The sequence below is a fragment of the Gossypium hirsutum genome, chromosome A11 (genome assembly GCF_007990345.1).
Source record: "Gossypium hirsutum isolate 1008001.06 chromosome A11, Gossypium_hirsutum_v2.1, whole genome shotgun sequence".
Classification (NCBI taxonomy): Eukaryota; Viridiplantae; Streptophyta; class Magnoliopsida; order Malvales; family Malvaceae; genus Gossypium; species Gossypium hirsutum.
In genome coordinates this window covers 61,194,509-61,214,808 of record NC_053434.1, presented here as the reverse complement: position 1 = coordinate 61,214,808, position 20,300 = coordinate 61,194,509, and the positions used below count along the sequence as shown (strand labels likewise).

General features: G+C 34.8%; 1 protein-coding gene across 1 annotated transcript; it reads right to left on the bottom strand.

Annotated features, from left to right (window-relative positions):
• Positions 1-11,052: 11,052 nt before the first annotated feature.
• LOC107899125 (phytosulfokines) lies at positions 11,053-11,913 on the bottom strand. The gene is made up of 2 exons (XM_016824746.2): positions 11,577-11,913; positions 11,053-11,479 (listed from the first exon to the last, which is right to left on the bottom strand). The coding sequence occupies exons 1-2, from the start codon at positions 11,697-11,699 to the stop codon at positions 11,348-11,350; spliced, it is 255 nt and encodes an 84-aa protein (XP_016680235.1). The 5' UTR covers positions 11,700-11,913; the 3' UTR covers positions 11,053-11,347.
• Positions 11,914-20,300: the final 8,387 nt, after the last annotated feature.

Sequence of the window (20,300 nt, the reverse complement as noted above, 5' to 3'; positions counted from 1 at the left end):
TTGTGAGTTCCACGCAGAAGAAGATCGTGACATCCAGGAATGCACCGAGTTCAGAATCGTGGTGCAAAACTTTATGGATAGCAAAGAAATGGAGTTTTATGAAGAAATCAAAGGGTTAAAAGAGGAAGAAGTTTGTGCTACAGGAGAAGGATCTGCAAGGAGAACCCAAGAGCTTCGTCATCCAGTGGTTATCATTTCAAAGCCAATGAACAAAGAATCTGGAATACAAATAGGGCCAAAAGTTATAATCCAAAAACCTGTATCCTTTCCTTACAAGGATAACAAAAAGGTTCCTTGGAGTTACGATTGCAATATGACGATTCCAGGAAAAGAGAGCTCGGTAAATGCTTCAGAAAAGAAGGAAGGATTCTATACATGAAGTGGAAAGCGCTATGATCCGGCAGTCGCGATAGTGGAATCTGGAAAAGAAAAAGCTTTAGCAGTTGAGCTAGGAAAAACAAAAACATACGAAATTGAATCGAGTGTCAATCAGCCGGTAACTGAAAATCAAGCCAAAGAATTTCTAAAATTCTTGAAACATAGCGAGTACAGCGTGGTAGAACAATTACATAAGCAACCGGCTCGTATCTCCGTACTTGAGTTGCTTATAAGTTCAGAGATACATCGTAATACGTTGATTAAGGTGCTAAATGAAACTTATGTCACTAAAGATATCTCGGTGAATAAGTTGGACCGCTTGGTTAATAATATCAATGCCGATAATTTCATCTTTTTTAATGATGATGAAATACCGCCAGGGGGAAGAGGATCTACCAAAGTATTACACATCACTGCTCGTTGCGGGGAGTATATGTTAGCTGGAGTGCTAATTGACAATGGATCAGCCTTGAATGTTTTACCCCTATCTACCTTAAGTAGGTTACCGGTGGATAACTCTCACATGAGATCATGCCAAAATATAGTGAGAGCATTTGATGGTACCGAAAGAAAGGTGATAGGAAGAATAGAAGTACCTCTTTTAATTGGCCCAAATACATACGATGTGGACTTCCTAGTGATGGATATCAAGCCGTCATATAATTGCTTATTAGGAAGACCCTGGATTCATTCGGCAGGGGCGGTGCCTTCATCATTGCACCAGAAGTTAAAATTGGTAATAGAAGGCCGGTTAATTACAATTGACGCCAAGGAAGATATCATTGCATTGGTAACCAATGATACACCATATTTGGGAATAGACGATGAGGCAGTTGAATGTTCTTTTCGATCTTTGGAGTTTGTAAATGCAACCTTTGTCATAGGGGGAAAGAAGATTCCGACGCCCAGCATGTCTAAAGCCACAAGGATGGGATTACAAGCGACAGTTGGGAAAGGAGCTGTGCCTGGAAGAGGACTTGGAAGATGCCTTCAGGGAAGGATGGGGGCACCAGTAGTGAAATACAAACAAGATCGTTTTGGTTTAGGATTTAAACCAAATACCAAACAGAGAAGGAAAGAGTTAGAAAAGAGACAAGATAGAAGGAAGCGCGTTTGAACGGAAAAGAAGTCGACTGGGAACCTATGGCTTTCCCCCACATATCCAGGACATTCATGTCGGGAGGAACTATGTATTCTGAACTGAGGGCTCCAAGAAAGAAGACCGCAGAGGAAATGTTAAGAAACTTAAGCATCAATGCCATATGTGAAGAAGAATTTGAAGGAGGAAGTACGTCAGGCATCTATCCCGTTGAACCTGGGAGTGTTTTAAACAATTGGACTGCGGAAGAAATGCCTGAAGTTTTTAGAGCTTTTCCAGAGTAATATTCAAAACATTAATTGTTCTAAGCCTAGAGAAAATGAAAACTTTCGTGAACTGAAATAGGCTTATATGTGGACATTGTGATTTCAATGAAATATATCTTCGCATTTTGAGTATATATTCTTTTCAAATTCTTTTTTTCATACATTCATGGTCATACTAAATAAGAATCCTTAAATTCATACATTCCCTGTACATTCTTTGATACCTATAACAGGTCCCAAGATATCAATGATATGAGTGACTCTACTATGGACTTAGAAAATCTTTTTGAACGAGATATGTGTCCAGAGGAATCTCAAGATTTTGAAGATAACACAGATTACAACCTATCTCCGGACTTGTTGAGAATGGTAGAGCAGGAAGAGAAACAGATTCTACCCCACGAAGAGACGATAGAGACAGTGATCTTGGAAGAGGGAAAGGTGTTAAAGATTGGTACCCGCATAGCTGAAGAAGTAAAACAAGACCTCATTGAATTGCTGCGAGAGTTCAAAGATGTCTTCGCATGGTCATACCAAGATATGCCGGGGTTAAGTACTGACATCGTGGTTCACCGACTTCCTATAAAGGAGGATTGCAAACCAGTTCAGCAAAAACTCCGAAGAATGAGGCCTGATATCGTGTTAAAAATAAAAGAAGAGGTGCAAAAGTAATTCGACGCTGGGTTCCTGAAGGTGGTCAAATACTCCGAGTGGGTAGCTAACATTGTTCCTGTCCCTAAGAAAGATGGGAAGGTACGAATGTGTGTAGATTATAGAGATCTAAATAAGGCTAGCCCAAAAGATAACTTTCCCTTGCCGCATATCGACGCCTTGGTAGACAATACAGCAGGACATTCGCTGTTTTCTTTCATGGATGGCTTCTCGGGATATAACCAAATTAAGATGCATCCCGAGGATATGAGGAAAACTACGTTCATAACCCTATGGGGAACTTTTTGTTATAAGGTGATGCCATTTGGGTTGAAAAATGCAGGGGCAACGTATCAGAGGGCCATGGTAACACTGTTCCATGACATGATGCATAAGGAGTTAGAAGTCTATGTTGATGACATGATTGCAAAATCTAAAACAGAAAAGGAACATGTGCAGGTCCTTAAGAAATTATTTACGAGATTGAGGAAATTTCAGCTAAAGCTAAATCCAGCAAAATGCACATTCGGGGTCAGATCAGGAAAATTGCTTGGATTCGTGGTCAGTGAAAGAGGAATTGAGATTGATCCTGACAAAGTAAGAGCAATACAAGAATTACCCCCGCCGCGTACTCAAAAGGAGGTTCGAGGTTTTCTAGGAAGGCTGAACTATATTGCTCGGTTCATCTCACAGCTAACTGAGAAATGCGACCCCATATTTCGCCTCCTCAAGAAACATAATCCAGGTGTATGGGATGAGGAATGTCAAAAAACTTTTGAAAAAGTCAAACATTACTTATCCAACGCCCCAGTACTGATGCCACCCTGCCCAGACAAACCGCTCATACTGTATTTGGCAGTATTTGAAAATTCCATGGGATGCGTGCTTGGTCAACATGACGAATCAGGACGAAAGGAAAGAGCGATCTACTATCTCAGTAAGAAGTTCACCGAATGCGAAACAAGATATTCGCCAATCGAGAAATTATGTTGTGCTTTAATTTGGACAACTCGGAGACTGAGACAGTACATGTTGTACCATACGACCTGGTTAATCTCCAAATTAGACCCTCTGAAATACTTGATGGAGTCAGCCGCTCTGAATGGAAGAATGGCTTGATGGCAAATTCTTCTATCTGAATTTGACGTAGTCTATGTGAACCAGAAGGCGGTCAAAGGGAGTGCAATAGCGGAATTCCTAGCAAGTAGGGCTCTCGATGATTATGAGCCATTGAACTTCGATTTCCCAAATGAGGATTTGATGTATGCCGCAACCGTAAAGAAAGATTTCCAAGAAGGTAGTCCTTGGAAGTTGAGTTTTGATGGAGCTTCAAATGCTATAGGCAACGGAATTGGGGCAGTACTCGTGTCCCCTAGTGGAGATTATTATCCTTTCACTAGCAAATTGGACTTTGACTGCACAAATAATATGGCTGAGTATGAAGCTTGCATTATGGGCATTCGGGCAGCCATAAAGCGGAAAATTAAAGTGCTAGAGGTATACGGGGACTCTGCATTAGTAATTTACCAGCTCAAGGGGGAATGGGAAACAAGAGACCCGAAGTTGGTTCGCTATCGAAAATTCGTTATGGAATTGATCGAGGAATTTGATAGTGTCACCTTTAGTTACCTCCCACGAGATGAAAACCAGATGGCAGATGCTTTGGCCACTTTAGCCTCCATGTTTAAAGTGAACAAATTAGAAGATATGAAGCCTATCCAGATCAGCATCTATGAGGTTCCAGCCCATTGTTGCAACATTGACAATGAAGAGGGAAATGATGATCACCCTTGGTACCATGACATATTGCGATATGTGAAGAGTCGCGAGTACCCTGACCATGCGACAGAAAATGATAAGAAGACATTAAGGAGATTAGCCATTGACTATGTCATTGATGGGGAAATTTTGTATAAAAAAGGAAAAGATCAAGTACTGTTAAGGTGTGTGGATGCTGTTGAGGCAAAGGAAATTTTGGAAGAAGTGCATGAAGGTATCTGCGGAACGCATGCCAATGGCTTCACGATGGCCAGACAAATTATGAGATTTGGGTACTATTGGTCCACCATGGAAGGGGATTGCATTAATTATGCCAAGAGGTGCCATAAATGTCAAATTTATGGTGACAAAATGCACGCACCACCTTCACCCCTTCATGTTATGGTTTCTCCATGGCCTTTCTCCATGTGGGGAATGGACGTTATCGGGCCAATATCTCCAAAAGCTTCCAATGGGCATCGTTTTATCTTTGTGGTTATTGATTACTTCACTAAATGGGTGGAGGCGGCTTCATATGCAAATGTCACGAAGTCGGCAGTTAGCAAGTTTCTGAAAAAAGAGATCATATGTCGATACGGGATGCCTGAAAGGATCATATCCGATAATGCGCTGAACTTAAACAACTCAATAGCGGAAGTTTGTAGTCAGTTCAAGATCAGACACCACAATTCGTCACCGTACCGTTCAAAAATGAATGGTGCCGTGGAAGCAGCTAACAAAAACATCAAGAAAATTATAGGAAAAATGACTGAAACCTACAAAGATTGGCACGAGAAATTACCTTTTGTTCTCATGGCATATCGTACTTCTGTTAGAACCTCTACCGGGGCAACACCATTTTCTTTAGTCTATGGGATGGAAGCAGTTTTACCCATAGAAGTTGAAATTCCTTCTCTCCGAGTATTAACTGAACTAAAGTTGGATGAGGCTGAATGGATTCAATCCAGATATGACCAGTTAAACTTGGTAGAAGAAAAGAGGTTAAAAGCTATTCGTCATGGTCAGATGTATCAGAAACGAATGATGCGAGCTTACAACAAAAAAGTTCGTCCCAGAGAATTTTACGAGGGGGACCTGGTGCTGAAAAAGATTCTTCCTCTACAAAAGGATTTTAGAGGAAAGTGGATGCCAAATTGGGAAGGTCCTTATGTGGTAAAAAAGGCCTTTTCAGGAGGAGCTTTAATCCTGAGCGAAATGGATGGTAAAAGCCTGTCAAATCCTGTAAATTCAGACTCAGTCAAGAAGTATTTCACTTAAAAAGGGGGCATTCTTAAAAAAAAAAAAGGGGAGAGGCCAAGGTGAAAACCCGCAAAAGGCACCTTGAGACCAAAGGGGATTTGAGTTGAAAACCTGAAAAAGGCGGCTCGAATTTTGAAGCGTGAGGTGAACGGAACGGCTCGAATTTTTGAGCAGGATCTGAGGCATGTGGTGGTCTTACTACACCTGAATCGCAAGAAGGAGTAGGTGACATCTTGGGGTATCGACATAATACTGTAGATTCCAAACACATATTAAATGGTCTTTAGAAAACTTGTGCAGGGAAGCTCGTGCTGCGATATCTGGGGCACCTGTTGTCATCTTATACTTTGAATCTTGGCAAAATTTGTTGTCTTGATTATTGTATTCAGTTCAAGCTTTGCTCCCCAATAAAATTTCATTCTTGTCCATTGTCTTATTTCATTTTTTATCTTAGCAAAATTTGCTATCTCGATTAACTCATTCATCTCGAGATTTGTTCTCAATAACATTTGTTTGTTCGTTGTAGTAACCTTCTCGAAAAACATTTAGAATAACTATTAATAAACTGAATGTTCAAGCAATTGGAGTTTTGCATATTACTCTAGAAATTTCTAAATAATGAAGGAGCCTGAAACAGGACTGTTGTTTAGAGCACACCAAATTTAAAGTGTCCAAAAAGGAAGAGTCCAAGTCGGGACTATCCTTTCAAATTTTGTTGTCCAAACATTGACAAGATGTCGTGTTGGTGGCAAAGCTTCAATGAACAAACAAGCGATGTTCACCAAGTAATAAAAAAGGTTTTCTCGGAGAAGGAAATTTTGCATTTGTACATAAACATTTGGTATGACACCTTGGGAATGGTGTAGGAGATCAAAGAGTTTCACATTCTGTATCCTTGAATTGTGATAGCAGAGGATCGAGAAAAAGCCATATCCTTCTACCCTTAGTTTACGGTGGGAGATTGATGGTACAAATTTTATGTCCCAGTGGATTAAATTTTGACGTTCGCAGTAGGGGCAATCTGACTAAGTGTTTCTTTGGATATGCCAGCCGAGCAAGAAGGCGTTGTAACACGTCAATGATAAAACATGAACAATGACAACTCAAACATTAAAAATGGATCATTCTCATGACATTCTGCATTCATTCATACACATCTAGTTAGAAGCATTTGATTCATTCTGATCATGCCATCCTAAACACTAGGCATAAATAGGTCCATAAAATGGATTTTACAGGTCATATTCCCCAGAGAACAGATCAAAGAAACAGATCCTATACCCTTGAAGTTGCAATGGGAGGGATTGAAGTCATTAAAGTAGATCTTGTCTTCATGTATTGGCGTGAAGCAGATCGAAGATAGCAGGTCCTATCTTCCTATATTGATAGGAAGTGGATCCAGGATGCAGATCTTGTCTTCCCATATTGGTGGCGAAGTAGATCGCAGTAAGCAGATCTTGTCTTCATGTATTGGCGTGAAGTAGATCGAAGGTAGCAGATCCTATCTTTCTATATTGGTAGGAAGTGGATCGAAGATGCAGATCTTGTCTTCCCATATTGGTGGCGAAGTAGATCGCAGAAAGCAGATCTTGTCTTCATGTATTGGCGTGAAGTAGATCGAAGATAGCAGGTCCTATCTTCCTATATTGATAGGAAGTGGATTCAATATGCAGATCTTGTCTTCCCATATTGGTGGCGAAGTAGATCGCAGAAAGTAGATCTTGTCTTCATGTATTGGCGTGAAGTAGATCGAAGATAGCAGGTCCTATCTTCCTATATTGATAGGAAGTGGATCCAAGATGCAGATCTTGTCTTCCCATACTGGTGGTGAAGTAGATTGAAGATTGCAGATCTTGCCTTCCTGTATTTGGCAGCGAAGCAGATCAAAGATGGCAGATTTTACCTCCCTGACCACAGTGGAGTACATTGAAGCCGATAACTCTATCTCACTGTATCTGGCAGTGGAATAGATTGAAGATTGCAGATCTTGCCTTCCTGTATTAGGCAGTGAAGCAGATCGAAGATGGCAGATTTTACCTCCCTGTGACTACAGTGGAGTACATTGAAGCCGATAACTCTATCTCCCTGTATCTGGCAGTGGAATAGATTGAAGATTGCAGATCCTGCCTTCCTATATTGGTAGGAAGTGGATTGAAAACAGACTCTATTTCCCTGTATTTAGCAGTGGAATAGATTGCAGGTCGAAGATGGCGGATTTTACCTCTCCGATTACAGTGGAGTACATTAAAGCCAGTAGTTCTATCTCCTTGGGCAACAGTGGAATAGATCGAAGATTACAATCTTATCTCCCTAAGCAGTAGTGGAGTAGATCGCATTAAGTCTTATCTCCCTAAGCAGTAGTGGAGCAGATAAAACCACAGATCTTATTTCCCTAAGCAATAGTGAAGCAGATCGCATCAAGTCTTATCTCCCTAAGTAGTAGTGGAGCAGACTAAAAACACAAATCTCATCCCCATGGAGTCGTAGCAGAGTAGATTGAAGCTACAAGGCGTATCTGAAGTTGCAGTAGAGTGGATCGAAGCAACAAGACGTAGCAGACTGGAATAAGGCTACTGGAAGAAGATGAGCACCAAAAAGTCAAGACTCGGCAAGACCGGGCAAAATTGGCCCTTTTGATGTCTTTGCTCTATTCTCGTTACACGAAAATGAGCAAAGAGGGGCAGCTGTAAAGGCCCAATTTTGGCCCAACTTAAACCAACCCTAACCAAACCCAATTTGGCCCAACCTAATCCCAACCCAAACACAAAAAATAAATAAATAAATAAATAAAAACCTTGGCCACCTACTCCACCACCTTTGTTGGCCACCCACCTTAGCCACCAACTCCACCACCCTTGGCCACCTAAACCACCCCAACCACTCCACTTGTAAAATTTGGCTATAAAAGCCATTCAAGACTTTGTTTTTAGGGGGTGGGTTTTTGGTTTTTTGGAGAAGGATTGTTCTTTGTTTTGGAGGAGGTTTTTTTTTTGTTTTTTGGAGGTGTTTTTTTTGTAAAAAAGGTTATTTTTGTTTCTTGGAAAGGCTAGTTTTTGGAGATTAATCAAAGATCAAAGCAAAAGAGGTTTCTTTTGTCTATTCTTATCTTTAGTTCTTTGTTTGTTTATTGTTTTCCTTTCAATTTTATTTTGTTTTTTTATACGAAAGTAAAAATAAAAGTAAGAAGCTTACCCATATTTTCATTATCGAAAAAGGTTTTTTTGAGGTCTGGCCGCCGTGTACGGTGGCGCCGATGGCGGCCCGTGGGGGTCCATGACCGAAGCAAAGCCGGACCAACGGCCGGATTTAGAAAAGAGGGAGAAAGAGAGTTGAAAGCTTTGTTTTATTATTTTATTATTTTTACTATTATTTATATTATTATTATTATTTCTCATGTATATATTATTTTTTATTTCTAACTACTATTATTATATATATGTATTATTGTTTGTATTATTATTATTATCACCCCTATTGTTATTACTTTACTTTTGTGTTCTAATATATTATTAATATTACTCATATTTTTATTATTTTTGCTATCACTATTACTATTATATATTAGTGTATATTTTTATGTATATATATATTTTATATATAGTATTATTTTTTATTACTTTAATTTAATATTTTTATTATATTTGCTTTTTGTATTTCTATATTTATTATTATTATATAGTAGTGTGTATTTCTATTATATACATATATATATACATTTATATATAGTATTATTGTTTACTTTACTTTAATATTATTCTTATTATCATTATATCCAACCCAATAATAATTCTTTCATAAAAGTAATATTCCGTATTTGGTAATTCGAGACAATCGTGCCCTAACTTATTGGGTTTCGATTTTTCTCCTTTAACCTAAATAACAGAATACTCTTTTAAATCGTGACATGAGTTTTGAAAAATGCTTATTCTCGGAGATACGAGGTGTTGTTCCCTAACTTACTGGGTATGGCATTTCGTTACCTCGAAATAAGATTTTTGCAAGTAAAGGCAATATTCGGTGTTTGGGAATTCGAGGAAACGTGCCCTAACTTACTGGGTTTCGATTTTCCTCGTTCACCTTAACTAACTGAATAACCTTTTGAAATACACGAATTTTTATATAAAAGGCAAGCTCGTTCTCGAAAATTCAAGATGTCGTGTCCTAACTTACTGGATGTGACATTTTATATTGTGAGACGAGAAGGTCCTTAACATTTGAGCATTTTCTTTACAAAGAGGGATCGTATTTTAAATTCTTTCAAGTTTTCAAATTTTCGACACTAAGACACTAATTAATCAACTAGGTACCAATTTTGGGCGTATCGAGGGTGCTAATCCTTCCTCGTGCGTAACCGACTCCCGAACTCATTTTTCTGAATTTCGTAGACCAAAATCGTTGTTTTAATAAAATTAAATCATTTATTAAAAACAACCACCTTTTGAGGTGACCCAATCACACCTCGTCAAAAAAGGATTGGTGGCGACTCCCGTTTTCATTCTTTTTTTCCAAAATCCAAGTCGACCCCGTTTTCATCCAAAAAATGGTGTCAACATACCCAAATAAATGTTAATAATATAACATGTATAACTATGGTAATAAAACATGTGACAATTATTCGATTTTACAAGTAAGCAATAAATGGGTCCAAAGGAAGATTTATGATTATTTCTTTCATCAATAAATTTAAAAGTGAATATAATTTATTGTTATAAATATATTTAAAAAAAGTTAGAAATAATAAGTAAATAAATAAATAATTTGGAATTGAATTTAATTGATGTAAGAAGAGAGTAGTGTTTTATTTGGCGGGTGAATCCATTTTTAAAATTACAAATTTAATTGGAAGGGCCAATCCATATTTTAATCTAAAAGAAATACATATTAAAAGAGAAAAAACAGAAAAATCAATAAATTGTGTGTAAAAATTAAAAAAATTTAATAAGTAGGTTTTAAAACACATTGAGGGAAATAGTTGGTAGGCTATTCACATTGGCACAAAACCACCACTACTCTTTAAAATAACCCTTCATCCTTATCATTTCCACACAATCAACGTGGTTAATCAAACCCTATTTTTCAGCAATTGTGAAAAGCTGGGAAAGGGGTCAAATCTCACTATTTCCCTTCCTTTTTCTTTTTCTAGTCTTCATTAAACCCATTCATTATATGAGTAAAGAACAAGTGGTGGATGAGACTAAAGGGGAAAGTAGAGAATAATACACGACATTCACAAACGTGTGTTCAAGTTGCTTTCGGTTGCCTTCCTCTTTTTTTCCTTAACATAGAAGAAAATTTAATCCTACTGAAATGTGCATGTGTTCTGAAACAGCTAAGATAAGAAATAGTAATCAGCGTGGAGGAAGAGATGGGAAATCCTTTTCGATAGACTCCATTAAGGAACACTTACTTATCAGGTCACAGATTTTGACTTCTGGAATCATTTGATAATACATCAAGTGGTCCCAACATTATTATGTTCCTTCTTTTGGCTCTATCAATTCTCCCAATATTTTTCTCTTCTTAAAACTAAGAAATTCATTATTTTATATAATATATATATATATCAGCTAGAAGCTCAAAGACTGTGCAAGAAGGAACAAGGAAGCTTCAATTAAAGCTGATGAAGAGCAAGGCTTCATATAAGGAGATGGATGCTTTTTTCTTTATTTACTGGAAAGGAATACTTTTTACTTTTTATAAATAAATAAAGTGAAATGATTTGTTATACATATAGCATTACAACCCAGATTCCAAAACTTAAAAAGAGAAAATGGAAAAAATGTGGTTGTGATGACAAAGCCCCACTATAATCAAGGAAGAATCAAACACAGACAAAAGTAGAAAAACGTAACCGGTTTATACGTATTATAGGACAATTTGATTAACGAAGAAGCATAAAGGCCTATAACCAAGAAACAAGGAGAATAAGAAAAAGTCAAGGCTTTTGTTTCTGAGTATAGATATAGTCAAGATGTGCAGCAAGAGTTCTTCTCATCAAACACTCATCTTCTCCAACTCCTTCACACCTATCTTCGCTCTGCTCTATCTCATCAGTTGTAGTGGTGCCCTATAGTATATCAACAAAAACCCCAAATCATCAAATGTAAAATCACGAAAAAGAAAATGAAAGGGAGATTGAAATCAGTCAAATTAATTTAAGTAACCTGAGATTGGGTTTTTGCAGGAGAGTCGTTAGGGAAAGCTGGGCCAGACCGGGCAGCAAAGCTGAAGGATAGAGTGGAAACGAGGAGGAGGGTTAAGATGAAAAGGGAGGCAAGTTTAGCCATCTTTTAAATTGCTTCACTAAATTAAAGAGATAATTAAGAAGTTGTGAAGACAAAGAGATGGGGAGAGTGGCGGTTTGGTGATGTCAAATATATATAGAGAAGAAGGGATAAAAGCGTGTGGACTGAAGAGGAGACTCCTGCTAATATTAAAAAAGATCAATGTTCTCAAAATGGAACAGCTCATAATTTATATTAAAAAGGAAAGACTTTCACTTCCTTATATTATTGTCCTTAGCAAGATGTGCTATTTATGAAATAAACTTAAGCTTCCACTAAATAACTGTGGTGCCCTACAATGTTATAATAATTAATTTTACTATTATCCTTATAACCAACACCTTTAATCAAATTGCCTCGAGAGTGAGGTGATATGATAGGTTTGAAGGGATTATTCCAACTTTTTCCCTTCTTCCCTGTTTACGCCTGCTGATTTATTCTTCGAGGTAAGATCTCCCCCATATGTGCTTAACATTTGGCTTATTTCTATTTCAGTGATTGAATCTAATTAATTTTATATTTTATATTACATTCCTTATTTGTTTATATTAAATTATAGAGTAAAATTTTGAAAATTAAAATATACTAAATAAGATTTTTAGAATCAAATCGATGATTGAACTGTTCACATTCTTGGTTCGTATAGTTTGATTGAATAAATTATTAAAAAATAAAAAATATTTAAAAATTAAAAACCGATTCAATCGATTTTTTAGTTTGGTTCAACTAGCCCATAGTTTACAAGTCATTTGGCCTGATGTCTCTTCCCGAACTAATACCACGACTGGTTCAAACAACCATAACTTTAAGCCTCTATATTTTGTATATTCGAAATTTAGTACTCCTATTTTTATTTTAAGAACTCAATCTCTCTACTTTTTAGATTTATAAATTTACTTTCAAATTATATATAACTACTTAAAATTTTAATTAAAAAGTTAATAATATTAATATTTGAACTAATTAATTACAATATAAAAACATAAAAATTAAATTATGTTAGAAATAAAGTATGAAGATTAAATATTAAATTTAAGCATATTGGAAAGATCAAAACTAAAAATTAATCACTTTTATAAAATGTAAAGAAAGAAAAGAACAGAAAAGAAAAAAAAGCATGGTGAGTATGTGCCATGCGTCAATATGAGAAAGATCCTTTTTGGACTTTACTTTAATATATAGAAATAGATTGTTGAATTTTTAATTTGTTCAGATTTTAAATTAATCTTTAAATTTTAAAATGTTTAGTTATTAAAAGTATTGATATTGCATTAATTTGACTTTTTCGTCAACTATGTTATCAATTTAGGCACATTTTTTTTAATTTAAAATATGTTGATTATAATATAAACAGATGTATACCTACCATATGAACAACTTGGGTTTTACTTGTTAAAAATAGTGTTAATCTTGAGAGTTTTGCTCAATTTCGCCAAATTAGTTTGTGTTTGGTCATTTACAAGTTAATTATGAAGATCATAGCCGATTGATTTAAATTGATTTTTTCCAAATTAATTTCTTAAGAAGAAACGGGGTTTATAGCAGGTAGAAGTATTGTGGAAATATTATTATAACATAGGAAGTTATACACTCTATGAAAGGGAAACGAAGTAACAAGCAATGGATGACAATTAAGATTGATTTGGGGAAGGCTTATAACAGAGTGCAATGGGAGTTTATCAATGCATCGACCCAGGCTGTAGGTATTCCAAACTATATCAGAAATGTAATTATGTCTGCAATCTCTAACTCTATCGTGCAGGTGTTTTGGAATGGAGTACCCACACAAAAATTTAGGCTTGCCAGAGGAATTCGGCAGGGTTACCCTTTGTCTCCTTACCTCTTTGCGTTGTACATGGAGTGACTTGGTCACATTATTCACTCTGTTGTTTCTATAGGCACGTGGTGCCCTATTTGGTTATCTCGCTCAAGACCAGCCTTATCTCATCTCTTCTTTGCAGATGACTTGGTTATTTTTAGGAAAGCAGATGTCCATCATGCTAGATTACTTAAGGATATTTTAGAGACTTTTTGCGCTTTTTCTGGGCACATTATTAATGCTAAGGAGATGAATATTTTCTTTTCAAGTGCAGTTAGGGAGGATTTGGAAAGGGTAATCAGTGACACGCTTGGTTTCCAAAAAGTAGAGGATATGAGATACTATTTGGGGGTTCCTCCATTTCATGAAAGAGTCACTAACAGTACTCTGAGGTTTGTAGTGGAAAAGGTTCGAGACAGATTACAGAGTTGGGAGGTTAGAGAAATATCGCTAGCAGGCAGAGTTACGTTGGCACAAGTGGGCTTATTATCAATTCCTGCATATTTTATACCGTCCATGATGATTCCCAAAGGAATCTATGAAGAGATAGAATGCATGGTTAGATATTTCACTTGGGGTTCTTCTAATGGATGGAAGAAGATGTCTCTTGTTAGCAGGGATTTAGTGTGCCAACCACGTTATTGTGGTGGCTTAGAACTTAGGCAATTGAGAGATTAAAATACCTCATTTCTACTGAAACTTGGTTATAATATAGTTGCAAAGGATAATGCCTTATGGGTCCGTGTTTTTCGATCTAAATATAACATAAAGAATATACTCTCGGATAATATTGCAAGGAGTAAAATCTCTTTTCTTTAGAAATGACTCTCTAAAATTTGACCCTACTATGGGATAATTTAACATGGTCAGTAGGAGATAAAAATAGTATTCATTATTGGAAAGACCTTAGATTCCGGGAACGGGTCCTTCAATCAAGTAGATTCCTTTTTAGGCCAATATTACTTCGGGTTCTTTTCTTAGCGATATGGTAACAGATAAAGGTATATGGAATTTAGACCTTTTTTGAATTTGGCTATCGAAGGATGTCATTAAAAATATTTTAAGTATTCTTCCTCCCCATCCTTCTACGGGGTCAGATAGGATCATTTGGACGCGTAGTCCAATAGGGTCTTTCTCAGTGAAAAGTGCATATTGGATGATATGGGAAAGATCTTGGTCCCCTAGAAATACGAAGTGGAATTTGGCATGGAAGTTTTAAGGGCCTCAAAAGGTAAGGTTTTTCTTGTGGTTAGTGCTCAAACAACAATTGCTTACTAATATTGAGCATGTGAGAAAAGGTGTTGGTCATGATAGCTCTTGTCTTCTTTGTGGTTATGCTACGGAAGATATTTTACATGTGCTTGGGGACTGTTCAGCTGCAAAGGATGTTTAGTCATAGATCATTCTGGTAAATCACCATGATACGCTTTTCTTAGCCAATCTCCAAGTCTGGTTTGTTTCTAATTTGCAGAATGGTTCGATGCTAAATATAAGAGGAGTTAGCTGGTCTTTTTTTTTGTGCACGACGCATATGGAAAAACAAAAATCTTTTTATTTTCCAATATGCATCTTGGAGCTCTTTTGATATTGTTAAAGTCTCATACAATTGGGCAAAACAATACATGTTAGTTCATAAGGATACTCAAATTAGCCACCATGAAGATAGTCTTTGTCAGGAAATTGGGTCCATTTAAATACGGATGGAGTGGCAAAATCGGACTCAGGATTAGGTGGTGCTAGGGGAGTGTTACGAAATGAAGCTAGGGAGTGGATTATTGGGTATAACAGGCATGTGGGGAAATGGCTAGTCTTTGATGTTGAATTATGGGGTATACTGTATGGTTTGGGCCTTCTCTAACGACAAGGATAAAACAAGGTTGTGATTCATTTTGATAGTTTACAGGTGATTAAATGTATCCAAGATAGTGTATTGTGGAATCAAACTCTACTTTGATTAGATGGATTCATCAAATTTTGTCGCATGTAGAGCATTGAAGTCTAAGACATGTTTCTAGAGAAAATAACCGAGTTGCTAATTGCTTAATCAAAATGGCTCTTACCAGAAATGACAGATTTATGACAGTCCGCCAAGGGAGGCTTTAGAAATCCTACATTTGATAACAGTAGATGGTATTTGTGATCAGTTCATTTTAGTGTCATTTTTAATCTTTTTACCAAAAAAATAATTTAGAGAGCTATTTTTTTAACACAATACAAACTGTCCAAATAATAAAGACATATATATTTATAATTTCATCCACACAATATAAATACACTCCACTTTAAATTTGAATAGATATTTAATACTTAATTTATGGCTAAATTGATAAAAAAAATATTTAACTGATATATTACTACAATTTAGAAAATTTCTTTAAAAAGTATTTTAGAGAATCAGTTAGAGTATTTTAAAATTTATAAATCAATTTAAAATCTACACCACATTTATTTTGATTTAATATATGAATTTTGATTTTAAGATACACATTAATTTTTATATATATGAATTTTTCATTGTAGTTCAATTGTATACATAAATTTTAATTTTGATTTAACTATATGCATTTAAAGAAATAAACATATCAATTTAAATATATATATATATATATATTAGATAACTATAATTATTTTTATAGGCAATATGTAGATGTAAAATAGTTCTACATTGATATTTGTATTAGTGATTTGTGAAAATTGAATAAATAAAAACTTCATGTATAAAATTACACAAAATCAAAGTTTATTTATAACATTATGCATTAAATCAAAATTAATATATAATTTTGAGATTTATTTCTTTTATGTTAATTTTGTCACACCGTGAAAGAAAAAAATTATATTAAAATTATATCTATAAAAAAATTCAACAGGATGTATTAAAGTATTTGCAAAATAATTATTATTTAGGCATTATTTCAATCCTTAAACATCACAAAATTTTTTTGTTTTATTTAAGTATTTTATATAAAAATAATATAAGATGAAAACACCATTATATTAATATTCAATACTTTATTAAAAAGAATTTTTTAAATAATTTCACTGATTGAAAGTTGAATCGTGATACTAACTCAATCAAATATATAATAGATATTAAGTATAATGATTTTTTTTAGCTCTCCAACTTTACAAAAAAAAAATCATCTTAGCTATTCATTTAATTTTTTGCTACTTTTAGCCCTTAGATTTGTATTTTTGTCAAATCACTCAAAAATAGATGAAAAAAATAACAATTGTTAACTTTGTTGACGTAAAATATAAATGAATTGTCATGTGAATGATATGTCAACATTTAATTAAATTTTTAAAATTTTATACTTTTTTAATTTTTAAAAAGTCTTTATATATATTTTTATATTTTTAAAATTTTAAAAATTAATTAAATGTTGATATCCACGTGTATGTCATGTCAATAAAATTAAAAAGATATTAATTTTTAGGTGATTTGATAAAAAAATATAAATTTAAAAATTTAAAAAAAATTAAAGAGAGGACGAAAATGATTTTTGTTCACAAAATTAGAGGGTCAGATATTCATAAGCATGGATAAGGGCACCAACTTGAATGAGACAGGTCGGAAATCTTAAATATTGTAGTCGGAAGGTGCTGAATTATTCTTTAATGTCCCTTTTCTCTTCATGGATGGAATGTCGTTCCAATTTCCTATTATCTTTTTAGTTAATAAATCAATATCATTTGACATGCGTTCACAATATAGAAGACTTTAGGGAAAGTGCAGCCGAGTGGGATAATAAAAAAAAAAATTAGGTTTAGAAAATCTTTTTATTATTTGAAATTATATATAATAACTATAAACCATAATTAAATTTTAATGAAATTATTTTATATATTAAATTGTGTTTGAATTGGTTGGATTTTGATTACAAAAGTTTTAAAATTATTTAAATTTTTTTTAGATTTTATGGAGTAATTTTAAAACTCGTCACTAATATGTATTCTTTAATGGGTTTACATAATACAGTAAATTAATTACTGGACACGTTCTAATAGATATTTCGAGAAAGAAAAAATATTCTTCTATATATCTTCATTATGTGATGATTATTTTATTTGAATTGTAAAAAAATATTAATATTGAAACTAAAAAATAAAAGATGAGAGATATGCTGAATATATTAAAGAAATGGTAATGGTCTGAAAACTCAGCCATTGACGTGAGAAAAAATTGGCAGATCAATGAAAGTGGCATGAAAAGCGATAGGTAATTGAGGACTTTTAGCATGCCATTCATTCTTTCACTCGTTTAAAGGGTGGCTATTGATGTTTGACCATTATGAACACCTCATGCTTTTCACAAGTGCTAAGCTTTTATTGGTAGGTCATAATTTTCATTTTCAGCTACTATTTCTTCGTATTTTTTCTTAAAAACAAGATAAAAAGTCTCTAGAAAATTAATTTAATAATTAGAAGTTGATGCATGGTATGTCACCTACATAAGTATGTTAACATGTGATGCTACATTCACATATATTTACAATATATATATGTGTGTGTGTGCAGGTTCTGAATGAATCTAGACACTGAAATGTCTAAACTAATATGATCCTAGACATCTTGACCTCCATCAAACTTCAACAATTTGGTCATGCTCCACCGCTATCCGGTAACAAAATTGAGTCCTAGAAGGGGACGCATCATAGAATAGAACCAGTAACTTCATGCAAATGGTGTGTAACAATGGCAAACCAAAACATCTTAACAAAGACAATGACATCAAACGCGCATTGCTTTGCAATAGAAAATGGCATCACAATAGCCGATTCACACACCATCAACTCAAAAACAAAGCTACAAGCAAAAAGCATGAGAGCTGCAATTTTTAAGCACATTAGTAGAATTTAATTTCACATGAAAAAAAAAGTACTTAGCATCATATATACTCACCATCGATCCCATAGACATTGCTCCAAAATCCAATGTTGTCTGTGTATCTGTCAGGATTTGTGATGGTACCATGTGTAATTGCAAACGGTAAAGATTTTGTTATGAAATCAAAAGCTCTTATTGCAGAACCCTTTATGAATATTTAAGAATTTGTTGACAATTAAGGTTGATACAAGTTCATCAATGCTTAAGTTGCTCACTGACATTTTCATAGACATCCCTCGCTAGCATAGGACCTAACATTGTATTCTAAGAACAGCAACCATGAGATATTTCTTTAATATGTAAATATATTCAACAATACAATAAGCTGTTTGAGACTATTTTTACAGTTGATAATCGCCATGTTTAAACCAAAACCACAACCTATAAGAGTTTCATCAATCTTGGTAGTGGCTAGACAAATTCATGTAAACCACGAATTCTACGTTTAGGAAGAGGTGGGAGATTAGACAATCTCACCAAATTATCATTACTGACATCACAAGATTTCTTGCAGGAAAAAGTTATCTTCTTCTTCCTAGATAATTCGGAGCTACAAGTGCTTTCCTTAGCTTCACTTGACAAGTGCTTCATATTTCCCCCAGATTTGGTACACGCTTTATAGGCCAGAAGAAAAGGGTCCTCTTGCCACCACTTCAAGCCGCCTTTCCCGGAAGGGCTCCCCTTCAGTTGTACAGATAATGGAGGAGGAGGTGGAACTTTCTTTTCATGAACCAAAATGCTGGACGAGCCACTAGGATCAGAAACATAATTTTTTTGGTTCAAGTCATATAACTCTAAACCAATGGGGCAGTCTTGATCATAATGGTTGACCTTGGGCTCGGACTTGGAGACCCCTGGCTTTTCCTCCCAAGAAAAGGGTATACTTCCTTCCATAGCTCATTTTGTCTGTATTAAAATGAAGCATTTGCTTGTTGTTTTGCTTATATTTTATACATTGGAAATGATGGTTTTTGGAGAATAAATTTATCACACAATCCACACATTGTAACTGCAAAGACAAGAATCCCTAAAGAGAGGAAGCCAATGAAACGTGAATATTCAGCACTATTTTGCTTTTGAATGAATTTAACAAAAGAAAAAAAAATGGTGAAAGTTGGTTGAAATGTGCAATTCCAATTTTGGAGTAGACAAGAGTTACTAAAGAGCGTGTTTGTTAATTTAACAGTGACAAAACCCCAATGTTTCAATCTTGGAGTAGGTTAGGCTGCTAATAATTATAGTTATTGAAAAGTGTTAGTTTTAATTATAATTGAGTTGGTACTTCTAATTATAAACTCTTAAAGAAATACTTAACTCAGTTAGGTGATAATTTACTCAAAACTCAAAACTCCCTTCTCCCAATGCAAAAGACGACTTAATAATCAACAACCAAAACACAGAAATAAATTAGTGAGTAGAGTGGTAAGAAAAGTAATTAAACAGATTTTGATCAGTGTCATTATGATTGAAAAGGATCATATTTATGTATATACTCAAAGCATATTAGCCACGAGTAGATCGGATTTGGCCAAATATTTTTCTTTTACAAACTTAGGCTGAGAGACAAAATTACTAAGCTTAGGCAACCAAATCTTCTATGGTAAAATAAATGTGATTAAAATGTTGGGTTGACGGTCAAAATTAAGGAAGACAAATGATTGGATTCTAAGGTGAAAAAAAGTAGCCCAACAAAATAGATATTTTGTATCATCTGTTGTGGTTTTAAATTTAATATGAAAAATCTATTTTCCATTTTTCGTAAGTTAGAAAAGAAAAAAAAATGGATGTTTTTTATGAGAATTGAAAATATACTCCTTGATGTTAGGTATCAATAAAGGGAGAGATACGAAAAAAAATGTGGTGTAGTTGATGGAGGTCGATTTATCTAGTCTTAA

Coding starts and splice junctions, on each gene's coding strand:
- LOC107899125 (XM_016824746.2), bottom strand. CDS start 11,699: ATGGCTAAACTTGCCTCCCTTTTCATCTTAACCCTCCTCCTCGTTTCC. Junction 11,480..11,576: donor CTGCAAAAACCCAATCTCAG/GTTACTTAAATT, acceptor GATATACTATAG/GGCACCACTACAACTGATGA.